The sequence below is a fragment of the Cyclopterus lumpus genome, chromosome 11 (genome assembly GCF_009769545.1).
Source record: "Cyclopterus lumpus isolate fCycLum1 chromosome 11, fCycLum1.pri, whole genome shotgun sequence".
Taxonomy (NCBI): domain Eukaryota; kingdom Metazoa; phylum Chordata; class Actinopteri; order Perciformes; family Cyclopteridae; genus Cyclopterus; species Cyclopterus lumpus.
In genome coordinates this window covers 11,799,407-11,817,025 of record NC_046976.1, presented here as the reverse complement: position 1 = coordinate 11,817,025, position 17,619 = coordinate 11,799,407, and the positions used below count along the sequence as shown (strand labels likewise).

Sequence of the window (17,619 nt, the reverse complement as noted above, 5' to 3'; positions counted from 1 at the left end):
TAGGCGCCTGCCAGGTCGATGTGTGTGTGCGCGCGCGCGTGTGTGTGTGTGGGGGGGGGGGGGGGGGAGATCACTGGTGCATAGAAACATTGCATCACTTCCACTTTTTCATTCTCTGACCAGTCCGACAAAAGAAAAGCGCGAGACGTGTCATAAGTTGTAAAACTGGTAACACTTCTAAAGATTGGGGGGAAGGCACTCGGTAGAGCTACGTCACCACATTACCTGGCTCAAATTTCGAAAGGTAAACAAAGAGTGCATGTCTGTGTGTGGGAGGATGTATGTGCTGAATGGCAAAGCTGTGTTTTACACCGGCTGTGTGAGAGTGATGTGGAGTCTAACCTGAGGCAGAAAAGAGGTGAGCTGAAACATGAGCGGGTCTCAACCCTCCACCCTGAGGTGTTGAAGATGAAACATCTCCTATATGTGGTTCCCCACCCGACACATTTTCATAATGCATCAGACGGTACTTTGAACTTCTTTCCTCTTCTTTTAGAAGCAGTGTTTGTTTGCATAACATGCTTAAACAGGTTTAAACTACCTCATTGTGTGCCTCCATGTTTTAACCTGACCGGAAAAAGAGAATGTATCCATCATGATAGAAAACCAAATCGTTCTTATTTTGGATCTGTATCTAACATTTAAAAAGGTGCACAATTGCATTATAAAAATAAGCTCTGCAACAGGCAAATCAATATGGGATTATAAGAAGTTCACTGAATGATTTGAAAAAACTGCTCCTTTGGGAAGTTGAAGAAAGGGCAATCAATTTGATTAAAGACAAGAAATGAAGATGGTCTGAGAAAGAAAATTAATTGAAATTCTGTAGGTCCAAGAGGATCCAGAAGACATAAATCTGAGCAGTGTTCAGCTTGAGTGCAGTGATTGTATCATGATTTGTAATCTAGGATAATTGGCCCCTTTCAGGGACTCCGATTATACCAACAACATAGCTGTCAGATGTAATGGGCCGGCATACATACTGTTTCACATCTGAATAACCCACACACACACACACATGAGGAAAAACTCTTCATTTTGGTTTAGAACAAAAGCAAACTGTAATACATCATCCATTTATTAATAATAATAATAATGTACTTTTATTAACCCCACAGTGGGGAAATTCTTCTCTGCATTTGACCCATCCTTAGTTATTAAGGAGCAGTGGGTTCAGTGTCCTGCTCAAGGAAACTTCGACATGCGACTATGGGGAGAGCGGGGATCAAACCGGGTACCTTGTGGTTACGGGACGACCACTCTCCCCATGAGCTACAGCCAATTCCAAATGTAGATGGCAAATGCAAGTTTGTTGCCGGATCCAGACATAAATTAGGGAAAGAAACAGTTATGTGGATAATAACGGAGACAGACAAGTATTACTTTTTCTTTATTGATCTCGATACTTTAGTTGTCAGTGTCAACTTTCCTATGACGATATTGTTATTACACACTAACGTCATCTGGAAGTCCATACAATGCATGCAGGTAAGGATGCACCAAGTGTCCCTCTCCACTGACCACTTTGTATTAGTGTTTAGTGTTCAACACAACAAAGCTGTTGTCACTGATATATATTGTTGGGCATTAGACCTTCAATCAGATATATTTTTTTGTTGCCATGCAGTATTTCCCAAAACATATAGAAAAGCATGTCAGCCAGCGGCAGCTTCTGTATTATGCGATTGGCTCTAGGTACATGGAAAGGAAAGTAGCAGAGAGGCAATGAGGGAGCACCAGGTATGACAGGCGATGCTGAACATGGCAAAGGGGAGGAGCAAGGCAGATAAATTAAGCCTAATGTCGTGGGCTCAGTTTTAATGCCTGAGGGAAAATACTGGTGTCATAAAACTAGACGACCTGGAACGGGCGTGGATGAGGGGCCCAATTTGAAAAATCTTGTCCCACTGTTCATGATTCCAAATAACTGGCCTGGCCTCATGTATGCTATCATCTAGCAAAGTGATATAAGAGAGCGAAACCCAGTTACTGAGAGCCCAAGCCCATCGGTTCGTATCAGATCATCGTTCAGATAGCTGCCTGAGATTTGGTGGACAGCGCTGAAGAAGAAGCCGTGAAACTACGGTCAGCTGTGAGTGGGGAGATATTGGTGTTGAGGGAGGTGCTGCCAAAGATGCCACTGAAGATTTTGCATTCATTAAAATAAACGAAGCCATTGGACATTTGTCATGGCACAGTTCACATGTGTCACGTTTGTTCAAGACTGAGAAGCATTCTTTCTCCAGAGAAGTCCAGAAGCTGATTTTCAAAGGACTTCAGTCCAGAGTTAGTGTAAAGCATGTGACAAGTAACTTCAATAAAACTCAAGTAAATCTGAAGAAAGCCACAGTATTTTTCTTTAGACTCATAGCACAAGCAGACGCCTGAAAGTGAAAGAAGAAGAAAAGACGGAAAACACTCTGTGTTTGCGGAATTGCTGAAGAAGCAAAAGAAGAGGAGGGGACTTTGGGCTTTCATGTGCCGAGTCCGGGAGATGATGAAATATGCTGCTCTGCGGTCTCTGGGGACCACGGAGACCCGTTGCAGATTCACACACACACACACACACACATGCACATATTATGCACACACAGCTAAATCAAATACACCTGAAAGTACAGCATTCGTATGAAAGAGCCCTACATAACTGCCTGGCCAAAGCCAGGATAGAAAAAGAGAGAGAGAGAGAGTGACAGAGATAGTAAACCAATTACCATAGGGCTGGAGAAAGCCTTTCATCTTAGAAATGTCACCACACACACAAATATACACACTTCTGCCTCTCTCCTGCATACAAATACAGTATCCACACACTCTTGGTCAGACATCTCTCTTTATCACTCACTCACACACATATTCAGAGCTCTCTCTTCAAACAAATGCACTCTTGATTAAATATTGAAGAGTGCCTGTGGCAAACTGAGCAGAGATACAATTCCTCTCTTCTGGAGCTCTGTGTCCATATAGGAAGAAGAAGAAGACAAAGCAGCAAAGGAGGGGAGAGAGAGGAAGAGACAAGGACACGTGGCCTGAGAAAAGAAACCAGCTGGGCAGCAATACAAGAAACTGAGAGCAGACGAGCAGAATCTGGAGGAAAACAAAAGTGAGGAGAGGACTGCCATACTAAAATGAACGAGGAACGATAACGCAACATGACGTATAAGGTTAGTTATAAAAGAACAGAAGCAAAGCTCCGACCATGAAAGAGCTGTACTGCCATGTGCCCTTTTCAGTGACTGCCCTTTATTGCATAACAGACGTTACAGAAATACTTTCTTTATGCCATGCTAGCTCGCCGGTCAGTCCACCACTTTGATTCAGATTGAAATAGGTCAGCAAGTTTTGGATGGTTCGATGCAATTGTGTGCACCCATTAATGGACCTCATCTGATGACTTTGGTGATCCCCTAACTTTTCATCCGGAGCATCGTCCGGTCAAAATTTTAATTTTTCCAATATGTGGGTTTATGACAAAACGAATGGCATTTCCATCCCCCTCAGCTGTACTTTGTGTTTATTTCTAATTAGCTAATGTTATCATGCTACCGCACTAAACTAAGATGGTGAACATTTCCAGCATTAGACCCTCTAAACATGATCAAGTTAGTACCGTCATTGTGAGCTTATTAGCACATCAACGTTTAGCTCAAAGCCCCCCCCCCCCCACCGTGCCACAGTCTCACAGAGCCAATAGTGTGGTTGCAGGTAGGGGACGGTCACACTGCAGGCCCACAGTGTGAACAGCACGGACTCTTGGGCCACATTCATATGGGGTCCTAAATCAGATATAGGTCTGGGTTTTTGTTGCAATATAACCTCAGTCTAAACGGTCATATCGGAGTTTACACAACTCCAGATCCACATTCGTCACAATTCTGTGGAGTGAAACCATTCACATCACGTTCCCACCACTCCTGGCTCCAACTCTGCATCATGTCACATCCAACTCCGAACAGAAGTAGCAGCCATTGCTCTACAATAAGTAATTATAATCGTTTCTTGTCATCCTAATCCTCGTTATCTTCCACTGCACATCAACTTATATGAAACCACAGACGCTGACTTCAGTGGCCTTCATGTGCTGCCGGCCCGGTGACATCTAAGTTGTCTTTTGTGAATGCGGTTCAGTTCAGGACCGTGACCAGTTCACACTCCACTCTGATATTGGTCACATTTAGAAAATAATGTGAACAGCCAAACAAACATCTGAGCAAGAAATCAGAATTGAGCACCAAGGCTTATGGTGTGAACACAGTCAGTCTTGTTTAACTCAATCTGGATATACTGCACTGGTGGGCAACATATGAGAATGAGAAAACGTTTTGCTTCCAGAAATATTAGAAACTTTTAATGGACTTCATGGTGATACTGATCCATTCCTGCTGAGACGATTAAAAAGCCATTAGATGATACATACTTTACATATCCCACAGTAATTCATACTCATGTATTTCATACAGTCAAACTCAAGTCCAAACACACACTTTCATGTCCATAGAGGCCTTCAAGCAATTTATGTTCAAAGTGAGGGTCATATATTATTGCGTGTGCGTGTAGAGAGCACAGAACAGTCCTCTCGGTCTCCTCTCGTCACAGATGCTGCGTGGTTGCCATCTAGCGGTGTGCTCGGTGAACTGCAGTTCAATGTCTGACTTTATTTCAACCTTTTCAGAGGGATTTCAAAGGAATGTGACCTGGCGGCACCAACATTGAACACGTTTTATTTTGAGTTCAGACACTAAAGTGCACTAGAGAAGGGGAAGGTGGGAGGACAGAGCTTAAAGAAAAGCCAGTGCTCACATAATGCACTCAGGAGTCTTTTATCTGAAAAGGTAGAAGAGAGCACTCTGAGCACAGGATACAAAAAAGTACTGTTTTGCTCCTATGGGAAACAATTTGGGATTCAAAAGGCATTAATTATTCAGAAAATGATAAATGTAAGTAATATTTCTATTGATGAAAAGGCCAACTTGCTGCTTTGGTCATTTATGTTTAATTATTTAGTCCATCAACTGAACCGATATTATATAATTTCTATATCTAGCCAATTGTATTCGCCAATGTTAATACTAACCAGGCAACGGGGGTAACAACCCTCGGGCCCCAGACCAATGAACCTAAAGTCAACCAAAGGTTGACTGCATATCAATTGTTTTGGTAATTTCATATTTGCAAATTTGATGAGGAAAAACTAATTAAATATTATTCCAGCATAGGAGCTTGGGTTGCATTGGATTTAATGGGAACATCGAGGCAACATTTGTATTTGTTAATTGGAGGCAATGTTGCAAATTAATGCACAAAACATCTTCATGGTCATATCGGAATTTCAGTGTGATGAAATGATTTCTCATGTTTTGTCTGAGTCGCTACATTAACCATAATAGAACCTCCCATCTTATTGTTATTATGAATGGTTTCTGTCTTCATACTACCAAACCCACTGTTCTATATACATATAGAATGTGTACTGTATTATGTCACAGAGATTTAATGAAATACTGTGTTTTTGGTACATATACCATGACACTCCTATAATGCATGAGACATTTGTGACACTGCATATAGTAGCACACAAAGGGGATACTGCAGTACCAAACTGGATATGGATGCAACACATGAATGCAAGATGAACTTCTAATAGAATCGTGAGGACAAAACTATGAGCCGAATTCCCTGAATTTGAGTTTCATTAATAATGAAAGAACAAAAATGAATCTGACTCATCTTTCCTGTTTCAGGATGTTATTAAGATAGGGTTGTATATATACAATCCATCCGTAAAGTATTCACAGCGCTTCACTTTTTCCACATTTTGTTATCCATCCATCCATCCATTATCAGCTGCTTATCCGGGGTCGGGTCGCGGTGGCAGCAGGTTCAGCAGGCCTCTCTCTCACCCGCAACACTTTCCAGCTCATTCTGGGGGATCCCGAGGCGTTCCAAGGCCAGCCGGGAGATATAATCCCTCCAGCGTGTCCTCGGTCTTCCCCGGGGCCTCCTACCAGTTGGACGTGCCCGGAAAACCTCTAATGGGAGGCGTCCAGGAGGCATCCTGACTAGATGCCCGAACCACCTCAGCTGACTCCTTTCGACACGAAGGAGCAGCGACTCGACTCCAAGCTCCCCCCTGATGTCCGAGCTCCTTACCCTATCTCTAAGGCTGAGCCCGGCCACCCTACGGAGGAAGCTCATTTCGGCCGCTTGTATCCGAGATCTCGTTCTTTCGGTCACGACCCAGAGTTCGTGACCATAGTAAATGGAGAGCTTTGCCTTCCGGCTCAGCTCCCTCTTCACCAAGACGGACCGGTACAGCGCCTGTTTTACTGCTGCAGCCGCACCGATCCGCCTGTCGATCTCCCGCTCCACCTTACCCTCACTCGTGAACAAGACCCCGAGATACTTGAACTCCTTCGCTTGGGGTAGGCAGTTTGCCCCCACCTGGAGGGAGCAATCCGCCGGTTTCCGGCAGAGCACCATGGCCTCAGATTTGGAGGTGCTAACTCTCATCCCTGCCGCTTCGCACTCGGCTGCAAAACGCCCCAGTGAATGCTGGAGGTCACGGTCCGAGGAGGCAAACAGGACCACATCATCCGCAAACAGCAGAGAGGCGATCCCGAGACTCCCGAATCGGATCCTCTCCGCCCCATGGCTGCGCCTAGATATCCTGTCCGTAAAGGTCAGCCCTGGCGGAGGCCAACACCCACCGGGAACGTGTCTGACTTACTACCGAGGAGACAAACACAGCTCCTACTGCAGGCGTACAGAGACCGGATGGCCCGTGCCAACGGGTCCGGCACCCCATACTCCCGCAGCACCCCCCACAAAAACCCCCGAGGGACCCGGTCGAAAGCCTTCTCCAGTTACAGCCTTATTCCAAAATGGATTAAATTCATTATTTTCCTCAACATTCTACACACAACAACCCATAATGACAAAGTGAAAACAGTTTTTTGCACATTTTTGCAGAGTTCACAATACTGTGTAGGGAGTTCTTTGCTAATATTTTTCTTGGATGTTCTCTTTAATGTGGAGATGTTAGATTGAAAGAGTTCCCTGGCAGTTCACTTGAGATGATTTGACTATTTCAGGTCTGTGTGGTCTCTAGCTGGTGACAATATCTTGTGATAATTGCTAAGATATCAAAACAAAACACACACATATGGGATATATATATGTCCCATATATGGATATACTATTTTAATTGATATGTCTATGACACATAAAGACCCCAATCATCAACCTTGGATTCATATTGTACATCTGACAAAACAATCTCACTTCAAGGTCTGTTTAGAAGTTTTTCCGGAGCTTTCGATCATTTCACATAATCTTCATCACCGAGATTGGCCTTTTTTAAGATATGTTGAGGGCTTGTTGAGTTTCAAATGTTTACACGACTGCAGAATGCCACTTGCTGATAAACAGCATGTGATAAGATCTAAAGTTCAAGACAACTACTAATTGGATCTTAAGCTGAGATGGTTTGTGGATTTCTTTGTGAACTTTGAAACTCATCTTCTGTACCGCTGTGTTTCAATATGTTTTATTTAAAAACAGTCATGATTTGTGACATTCTTGGCTTGAATTGTCATAAAAATAGCAGATATTTTCTTTATGTGTTTTGTTAGAGCACCATTCTTTGAGAAAAATCCCTTTGCCATGCAGGGAGAATTTACAATAGGTACCAAGTTGCTTTATTGTGTTTACATTTTCCGAAAGACTAAATGTTTTATTTTATGGGTGTATTAAGTTCATTTACAATAGAAGAGCCTGGTTTGTCTGTGGTTGATAGAGTTTGCATATGGACAATGAATACAAGGCTCTCTTCTCAACAATAAACAAGCTTCTCAAACCCAGGGACGACACCTCCAAATCCTTTACAGTCGACAAGTGCAACTCTTTCCTTTCATTTTTCAATACAAAAATTGATATAATTTACAGCAACCTGAAGACCTCACCCGCACTTTCCATTTCTCCACCCCCTCTCCCCATATTCACCCCTCAGCCCCTTTCTCAGTTCTCCCCTGTGTCCCCTTTGGAGCTCTCTTCATTCACAACAGGAATGAGAAGCTCCACCTGTATTCTGGATCCCATACCATCTACTCTCACCAAGGAATGTCTCCCAGCCATTGCTCCACTCATCATAGCAATAATCAACTCCTCCCTCAACTCCGCCTCAGTCCCCGACACACTTAAACTGGCTGCTGTCACCCCCATCCTCAAAAAACCTGGACTCGACCCTGAGACCATGAGCAATTTCCGGCCCATCTCAAATCTTCCCTTCCTGTCAAAAATACTGGAACGCGTCGTCGCTGCACAACTCAAAACCCACCTCATTTCCAACGATCTGTTCGAGCCATTTCAATCTGGTTTCCGCTCACAGCACAGCACCGAAACAGCCCTTCTCAAAGTCACCAATGACCTCCTCCTCTCCTCAGACTCTGGCCACCTCAACATTCTCCTTCTCCTGGATCTCACTGCAGCCTTCGACACCATCAACCACAACATCCTTCTCTCCCGCCTCGAATCGTCCCTCAACATCACCGGAACTGCTCTCTCCTGGCTCAAATCATATCTAACAAACAGACAACAATTTATCAGCATCAACAACTGCACCTCCTCCACTGCTCCTCCACTGCTCCTCTGTCTCAGGGCGTCCCCCAGGGTTCGGTGCTTGGTCCTCTTCTGTTCATCCTCTACCTGCTCCCTCTTGGAAACATCATACGTCATCACGGTCTCCTCTTCCACTGCTACGCTGATGATGTCCAGCTCTACATCTCCACAAAAACCATTACCACTACTACTCACTCCACTCTGACCAACTGCCTCACTGACATTAAATCATGGATGCAAACCAACTTCCTCAAACTCAACTGTGATAAATCGGATATGATCATCATCGGCCCCAAATCTCTCACCAAAACCAATCACAACTTCTGCCTCACCATTGACAACTCCACTCTGTCTCCCTCCCCTCACATCCGCAACCTCGGAGTCATGTTTGACAGCAACCTCTCATTTGAACATCACATCAAACAAATCACCAGAACCTCCTTCTTCCACCTAAAAAACATTGCCCGTCTCCACCCATCACTTTCCTCATCTGCTGCTGAAACTTTAATCCACGCCTTCATCACCTCCAGAATTGACTATTGCAATAGTATTCTTTATGGCACATCTTCCAAAATCCTAAACAAACTCCAATACATCCAGAACTCTGCTGCTCGCCTGCTCACCCACTCCCGTTCCCGTGATCACATCACCCCTGTTCTCCAGAGCCTTCACTGGCTCCCCGTCCCACAACGGATCCATTACAAAATCCTTCTCCTCACTCACAAAGCCCTCCATAATCAGGCCCCTTCTACCTCACCGACCTGCTCCACCACCACACTCCATCTCGTCGGCTCCGCTCCTCTGATGCCAATCTCCTGTCCATCCCACATAGGACCAAGCACCGGACGTGGGGTGACAGAGCCTTCTCCATATCTGCCCCCTCCCTCTGGAACTCTCTCCCCAAACTCATCCGAGACTGCACTGATCTTTCCTCATTCAAATCGCAAATCAAAACCCACCTGTTCAGATCTGCTTTTAATGTGTAATTGTTTGTTTTTTTGTTTTTGTTTTCTTATCAGGGTCCGAGCGACTCAAAGTCCCTATTTATTTGTTTTATTTGTTTTACCTGTATTTTAGCTATTCTTATTTATTTATTTTTAGCTTTTAGCATGTTTTAATTATGTGAAGTGTCTTTGAGTATTATGAAAAGCGCTATATAAATTAAATGCATTATTATTATTATTATTATTTCACAAACAAAAAAGCAGAAATGAGATGTCGCTTCGAGCTCATCATACTTTCTTCCCAAACAACAACCGAGCACAATAATCATGAATAAATGTAATTCATGAATGCACCTCAATGCAGTAAAGGTTCAGAAACAGAATGGCTGTATTAATCAAAACTTTGGATGTCCACATAGCAAACTGAAAGTGTGTCTTGAGCTCTACAGGACGGAGACCGGCACTTAATAACCTCAGACATTGAAACCGCTGAGCTATTCTAAAGTCTCACTGAAAGTAACACTCCTTAAATCAAAAGTAGACACAACCCCGCTCTTGCACCATCCTTACATCCTCACAGAGCAGATACAGCATCAACAAGTGTGCAGGGTGCTGCTTTTTGTGAAACCAAATTTGGGAGTTCACCAGTTTGAGTCATCTTAATAGATAGAGGGGAAGTCACAATCAAAAATAGTAGCTGGGGGAATTATAACAAATGAAATATTCAGATTTCAACGCATTGCACACAGCCTTAAAGCACTAGAAGCAAAGTAGTTAGCAAGTCATTATTGTATTTGAAAGGAGAATGTGAAGAAAGAAATAAAGTTGCAAAAACATAACTCAAAGTCTGGAGGAAGTTGAATTTTCTTGTGTTGTGTTTAAGAAAAAAGTAAATGCATACTGGTTAGTCCGATGACGTCTTTGGCACACACCTCTTCCTTTTTTTTCTCTTTCAAGGAATTACAAGAAAACAATGTGTGTGATTAATTGTCAAACCATAAACATAAAGCATTAAACTTGAAGAAAAAGCTTATCAAATGCATAAACATGTACAGGAACCCAAACCATTGTGAGCTATTACAAGTCTGAGCCATTTCTACAAGACTACAATTGGGCCGAAGTTAGTGAAAATAAAAAAACATTTTAGGATTTACGTCAATTATCACAGCAGTGGAGCATTCCAGGAAAAGGAGGGAGGGAGACAAGAAAACACAGGAAGTATAGTGCATTGTGGAACATGGTACAGTATTGGCCCATGTTAGATATTAAATCTTATCAAAACCACCTCAAAAGTCATAGCAGATTATTTAACATTTGTCATAGATGCAGACGTACCAGACTTGATCATATTTCTTTACAGCTGTGTGTGTGTGTGTGTGTGTGTGTGTGTGTGTGTGTGTGTGTGTGTGTGTGTGTGTGTGTGTGTGTGTGTGTGTGTGTGTGTGGAGTGTCCGACTACATACTGTAGTCATGCAGAATTATTTTATTGTAGTCGAGATTCAGGCAGCAATCAAGTTTCTGCATGTTGGACCAACATTTCCATGCACGGGGTCAAACAATATAGAGAAGATGAAAACAATATTACGAGTGTACGGCCTCATTAGGGGCTCATTAGTATATATGTTCATCATTTTCATATGACCTATTATTATCAAATATATTTTGATAACACAAATGCGTAACTGCCTGGGTGTCACCATGTGGAAGGTAAGTGTGATATTACATTTTAATTCACAAGAACTCAAGGAACAACTCGAGTGAAATTGATTTGTATTTGTCGGCAAGTTCAATCATTGCTTTTAACTGAGCACTATAAAGTTCCGTATTTTATCACTTTTCTGATCATTGAATCATTGTTGTCATATTCACAGTAATATGATCTTACAGGCTGTGTGAGCAGGATGTCTTTTTAAAGCACGACCTCATCAAACGTACTAATGGGAAGTCTTGACTAATATTGGAAAAGGAACATGAGCATTACTGTGAAGAAACAACAAGAAAATCACGGATTTCATGAGACAAAACATGTAATTGTGGTCTTTATTCCGTAGATTCATTACCAGAATCATAATATTAACTATTTGATGGCCCAGTGTGGCAGATATTGATCATCTTATCTGATGAACATCTTATATATATTGCTATTTTGTTTTATGTCAATACTCCTAAAAGTTGAAGCCAGGATCATTATATTTAAATAAATAATTCACCAAATATTTGACTTCCAGTCACCGGGTATTTATTTAATCTATCCTGCAATGCAAATATGGTTATAGGTGGATTTTTACCGTCATTGGACCTTTCCACCCAGAATTATATCGACTGTGTGTGTGTGTGTTGTGCGATTAACGTGTTCTATTATTTCCAATTATTGAAATAATAACTTGCCTGGAGCAGTTTATCCTTTAATTATCATTGTGATAATAAACATGTGCCAACTACATAAAAACACCATCAACCACAGACGGATGCCGGACCGGATGGCTGACGCAAGCCATTGAGTGTGTGCCTGTTGCAGGGAGGTGTTGGGAAGTCCCTCCGGTCTGAAGAATATAAAATGACAGCTCATGGCACAGCCAACGCAACCTCTCCTGGCCCTCAGCATCACCAGTGGAAGCTCAACAAGCGCCTCCCAGCAGCTCAACATGCCCTCTCAACTCAGTAAGCGCCGTTTCAGCCTGCGGTGCGCACGTCTCCCGCAGGTCTTCCTCTTTTCATTCATTCACGTGTTTCCTCTCCGCACAGACCTGCTCTCTGCGGTGACGCTGGCCGCTCTGCTGCTGCACGCTTCCGGAGCTCCGGTCGAAGACACGCCCACCGACATGCCGGCAGGTGAGCCCTCAGGTGAGGAGCAGGCGGGGCCCTCTAACCTACTGAGCGTCTCACCCGTCTGGCACGCGGTCCTTGGCGCAACCAAACGCCACCAGAAGGAGGTAAGCGGTTTATCTTCCAGGAAACGTCACTGAACTGAGTTTAAAAAAAGATGTTTACTGTTTCTTATACGAGGATGTCCTTATCGATACTTAATATTCACACTTTCTGAGCATGTGTAAAGTAAACAGGCACAACTGACCAACTGATTTATTCGTTACCACTCAGTTTGAAGATGAATTCCAACATGAGTTGAAATATCATTTTCTGGAGAACTACAAAGTATCCTCCCTTCCAGCAGGCTGCCCTCTCTCCAACTTCAGCAAGGTATGCGTCTCCTCCTTCCTTGTCCCTGTTACACTGATATAAGAAACTGGGTAAGCACTGACGGTAATCTTCTTCCTCTCTCCTTCAGGAGGCTTGTCTCCACAGATTGGCCCACGGCCTGCGTATTTACACAGTTCTTCTCAAGCATGTGGAGAAGGAGTACCCCGGCAACTTGATCTGCTCCGTGGTCAAATACTACAGCGACCTCCTGATCAACCTGAGCAAAGACAAGGTGGGTCTGAGATGGATGCTCGTGCATTTGTAGCGGTGTTAATGAGATTGAGATCCTTTGATCAAGTACAAGTAGCAACACTCAAATAAAAGTGCATCAGCAATTTACAGTTTAGATCACGACTTGATGTTAATTACCTCGTAAGAAATTGGATTACATCCTCAGGTTATTATTATGATACAACACTGCTTGTTCATGTTATCCAACTTTCCCTTCTGCCCCACAGATGAGGAACCCGGAACAGGTCACAGCACTGACCAGCAGCCAGGAGGCGCAGCTGCTGGGGGGCCTCGATCACCTCGACGCCTTCCAGAGAAAGATGACTGCACACAGCATCCTACGCCAGCTCCACCACTTCCTCGTCGATAGCAAAAGAGCAATTACTAAAAGGGAGAATACCAAGGCAAGAATGGCAGACAGACTTTTGGCACCTATCAGTTTCTATAACCAAAAGTTTAAAGACGAGATCATTCAAAAACATTTATAAAGCACTACCTTGTGGAAATTGGGTGGTGTTGACACTGCTGCTGTTCTCACTCTGAAGTGTTTTATTTTAAGAGGGGAATGATGGCTGTCCGTTTATTGGCAATCTATGATTGTGTAAATCTCAGAGGACTCAGGGCCTGAGTTGGCCACTATTGTGCAACTTATTTAACCTATTTATACTTGGTGAAAAGTTATTTATTAATCATAGTAAAGTCCATGATTGGGCGGTTCTTGCACTAAGTGCAATTTGTACTAGTGTTTTTATTTGTTATTACTTGAGGAGCATTGTTAAGACTACATTACTTTTTATAATACTTTGTTTTTGAGAAGTACACATTACAACAATAATTTACTGTTTACAGTATAATTTTGTATCTACATTAAATTTGCAGTTGAATTAATTATAGTGTTTTGAGCTGTGTTTTGAACGCACATGACCAACAAGTGATTGGAATTAATATTTTGTACTCAATATTTTATACTCATGCAGAAATAAAAATGTATCTATTAAATCACATGTTTCTTCATTCCAACACGTCACACATTGCAGGGTTGCAACACATTTCTATGTATTTTTCCACAAACCATCATATATTTAATCTGTTGGTTTTCGTAGGAGGCTGGGAAATATGCTGTCAAACCGCAAAAAAAAAAATACAACCAATGCAGTGATCGACATGACTTATTTCTTTGTGGATTTATTCTCAGAATGTCTTAAATTACAAATTAAAAAAAAAAGGAAAACATGGAATGAATGGTGTATCCAAACATCGGACACGCATTCCCAACAAAACACCGACAGATAATGCAGTCACCACCACATATTTTCAGGAATGAAGTCTTGATTCCAGCTTTTTGATCCAAATATCTTCCGTCCATGTAGCAGACACTCTCAATACATCTCTACATCTGCATGTGTGGACATAAACAGCATGGCCACACGTAACATGTATTCATTACTTCTCTGATATTGGACAGTATGAGATTTATGGAGAGGGAAGTAAAGAAATTATGTCCTGGATTTCCAATGACAGGTGGGTCACATGGCCTTGGTGAGGGGAGGGGGCCGGCTGTGTGGAGACGTTCTTTAGCCCCAAAGCAAACTACAGAAAAGAGAAATAAAAAGTTCAACTAGACTCCTAAAATTCCACAGTTCACCCAAGTGCTAATGTGTCATCACTGAAAAATGTATCATCAGGAATTTCTTTCCAAGTAACTAACTATAAAACTCATTACATTCGCCTTATTTAGCTCACTTACTAAAGATAAAAATAGCAAACTCGTCGATAAATGAATGTGCAGGATTTACAGGCGACCGAGCTGGTTAGGAAGATCATTAAACTAATTGCCATCATTATCATGAGGAGTGTAAAGGTACACAAACGCCGCGGTTGGTTCGTAGTTCAGTACAGTGAGAAGAAAACACTTAAGACAATAATGGAATCGCCTAAGACAAACAAAATCCTCTTGCTGTGGTCTAAAGGTAACATTTGCCAACTTTGTAAAAGTAAGGAACATTTCAATGACGGTGCCAATACACAAACCGTTACAGCTCTAATTATTAGGAAGGTTTTCCAGTAAAGAGGGAAAGTAGCAGTTCTTTGTTTATTACAAGTTAACTGTGCAATTCCTTCAATATGGAGCTATTTAAAGATATAAGGCTCAATAAATCAAAGAGATGCGCTGAAAAACCTGACGTACACTATAGTAGGAAGAGAAACTTTAAAGATGCAGGAGGCTTTTTCACATCTTATGACGCACTTGGTGTTACGCTATACATATTTCTGTTGAGTAGATAACAGACAAAAAAACAGCAAAACTTAAATATGCAGCAAATTATTGAGAACCATGAAGTTAAATTAAATTATTAGGTTTTTAATTGTTGTGAGTTTCCACAAGATCCCAAATACAGATTTCAATTTGGTGCCTATTGATGAATTAATGTGTACACCTAGTTAACAGTTAGCCCAACTATTCCACCACTAAAGGCAATACATCCCTTGGGTGCAAAGCTGTGAGAACTCCCTTTAGCATCAAGCATAAATATCAAAACAAACTGTATTTACCTCAATACTGTGGGCTCAGGCATTCCTGGATCTGCTCCTCGTTTGAAACCTTTAAATGAAAAGCAAAACGAAGATTTTAAGCATATTGGTTTACATTTCAAAAGAAGAGCTATTAAAATGTGTGACAGTAAACACATATTTCCTCCAAAAGATGTTATTACAACTAGCTGCAATCATCTAGTATTATATAGCAACTGGTAACTAATTGATGTAGTACGGCTCAGCAAATTACAATTCATGACTGCAATTCCACTGACAACCACGAGGTCTTGAATATTTCAATATAGTGGAATAGGGTGAAGGGGCCTATGTGATTACATTTCTGTAAAGTTGTAATACACACAGAAAAAAAAACGTACTCATTCCTGTAATATTTTTACTCTGGTTTCACTCAAGGGTCATGGACAAAATAAACAATGATGCAACCGATTCTTGAGAAAAAGACGAGAGCGTTATCATTTAATCATTCACAATGTCAGGAAAGAAAATGATTCACATTTCCCAGAAAAGAGGCTGACTGAATCAAAGGGATTAATTCAAACCTTCAAAGCCGTAAGTAGTAAATGTGTTGCGAGAAAGAAATGCATGAAAAAAAAAGAGGTTTAAAGAAAGGGGGGAAAGGCGAGATGGGTGAAAGTGTGACATCAGCATTGGTATTTCCAATAAACTGAAGTCAGAGAACATTCACTCACAAAGGGCAACTCCACCAGCTGTAAGGGCACACATGCAAACGCCTAAACTTCCCTGTCTCTACTCTAAATAGCCAAACCAGGTGGTGACATAAGACACCAATATACATGTCCTCACACATGTCTTATTTTAAAGCTGTTCCTTTTGAGAGTCCAATAAACTCGCAGTCCTCATCTATCAGAGAGAATATAATTCAAAACCTCTCTATCATGCTAGTATTCTTTCTGAAAGCCTGATATCTTAATAATCACACAGGTAATATATACACCATCATGCCTGTACATACTTTAACTAGATGTAACGTTATACTACTTCTCCAGTTTAAAGTATACTAACCCTATCTACGTGGAAGCCTTAACCAATGATACCGTTACATAAAGACTATACAACCAATTCGTTTAATATAAATACAACTAAAATGGGTTTCAGAGCCTTCTTGTCTTCTCATCTCTTTATTTTGTTTCTATAAATGGTGCCATTACAATCTAAAATAAGCTAACGCTAACTACCAGTTAGCTAATGTGCTAACGCTAAGCTAACTGGCTAACGTCAGAGACGCCGGTCCCCTCAGCCGTCCTCCACCGTCTCCTGTCCGGATACTGACCGAGGTACAACACGGTGGGTATAAAACCCCATCGGATGACAAACTGGCCGCATTGGAACAGCTGCTGCAGCCTCTGTTTGGTTTCTTTGCTCAGTTTAGCCATGTGTTTATCCTGAACGGCGAAGACGCTGTAACCACCAAGGACAAGAAGGAGGAAGTGACGTCTGTCTGGTAACTAACGTCGTCCTTCTGTCGTAGGTCGCCATCTTGTGAACGAACATGGAACTGCGCGTCTGCTTCAGATTATCGGATTTTAAAATGTTCAGTTCATATCGCGTTGTGCTAAACTGTTTTACTTAATTGTTCAGCCAAAGTGACCCAAAATATTTCCCGATAACCGATCTTATTCATAAAAATAAAGAAACAAAAGTTAAAGTAACTTGGACACATCGGCTGGTTTGACAGGACAGTGTGCATTCACAACACTCACCTGTCTGAGGGAAATTATATTAGGCCATATTCGTAAAAAATGTCGTTGTTATTATTGTGAGACCATGGTTTAAGGTTAGTTATTTAATTTCAAGAATGCACAAAGCACATACAACCTATGACACAAAATAGTCATAACTAAGGAAGCCCATTTCCGCCACTGTAAGACAAAAATTAGGAAATGGGCTTCCAAACTAGCTCAGCGCAAACAACACACAGTTGGTTATGTTTAATTTTGAATCGTCACAAATGTAAACAACTATTGTAAACAAGATCCTAAGAGTTATTTTTATATCTAAAAACTTAAAATGTATGCAAATAAATGAATTTGAAATCTAACGTTATTTCAAGTAT

General features: G+C 41.8%; 2 protein-coding genes across 2 annotated transcripts; one reads left to right on the top strand and one right to left on the bottom strand.

Annotated features, from left to right (window-relative positions):
• The first annotated feature begins 12,095 nt into the window (after positions 1 to 12,095).
• LOC117739248 (interleukin-6-like) lies at positions 12,096 to 13,988 on the top strand. The gene is made up of 5 exons (XM_034545543.1): positions 12,096 to 12,221; positions 12,306 to 12,493; positions 12,660 to 12,758; positions 12,847 to 12,990; positions 13,217 to 13,988. The coding sequence occupies exons 1-5, from the start codon at positions 12,128 to 12,130 to the stop codon at positions 13,475 to 13,477; spliced, it is 786 nt and encodes a 261-aa protein (XP_034401434.1). The 5' UTR covers positions 12,096 to 12,127; the 3' UTR covers positions 13,478 to 13,988.
• Positions 13,989 to 14,148: 160 nt separating this feature from the next.
• tomm7 (translocase of outer mitochondrial membrane 7 homolog (yeast)) lies at positions 14,149 to 17,002 on the bottom strand. Its single transcript, XM_034545545.1, has 3 exons — positions 16,837 to 17,002; positions 15,543 to 15,591; positions 14,149 to 14,579 (listed from the first exon to the last, which is right to left on the bottom strand). Exons 1-3 carry the CDS (start codon positions 16,937 to 16,939, stop codon positions 14,564 to 14,566), a joined length of 168 nt encoding a protein of 55 aa, XP_034401436.1. The 5' UTR covers positions 16,940 to 17,002; the 3' UTR covers positions 14,149 to 14,563.
• Positions 17,003 to 17,619: the final 617 nt, after the last annotated feature.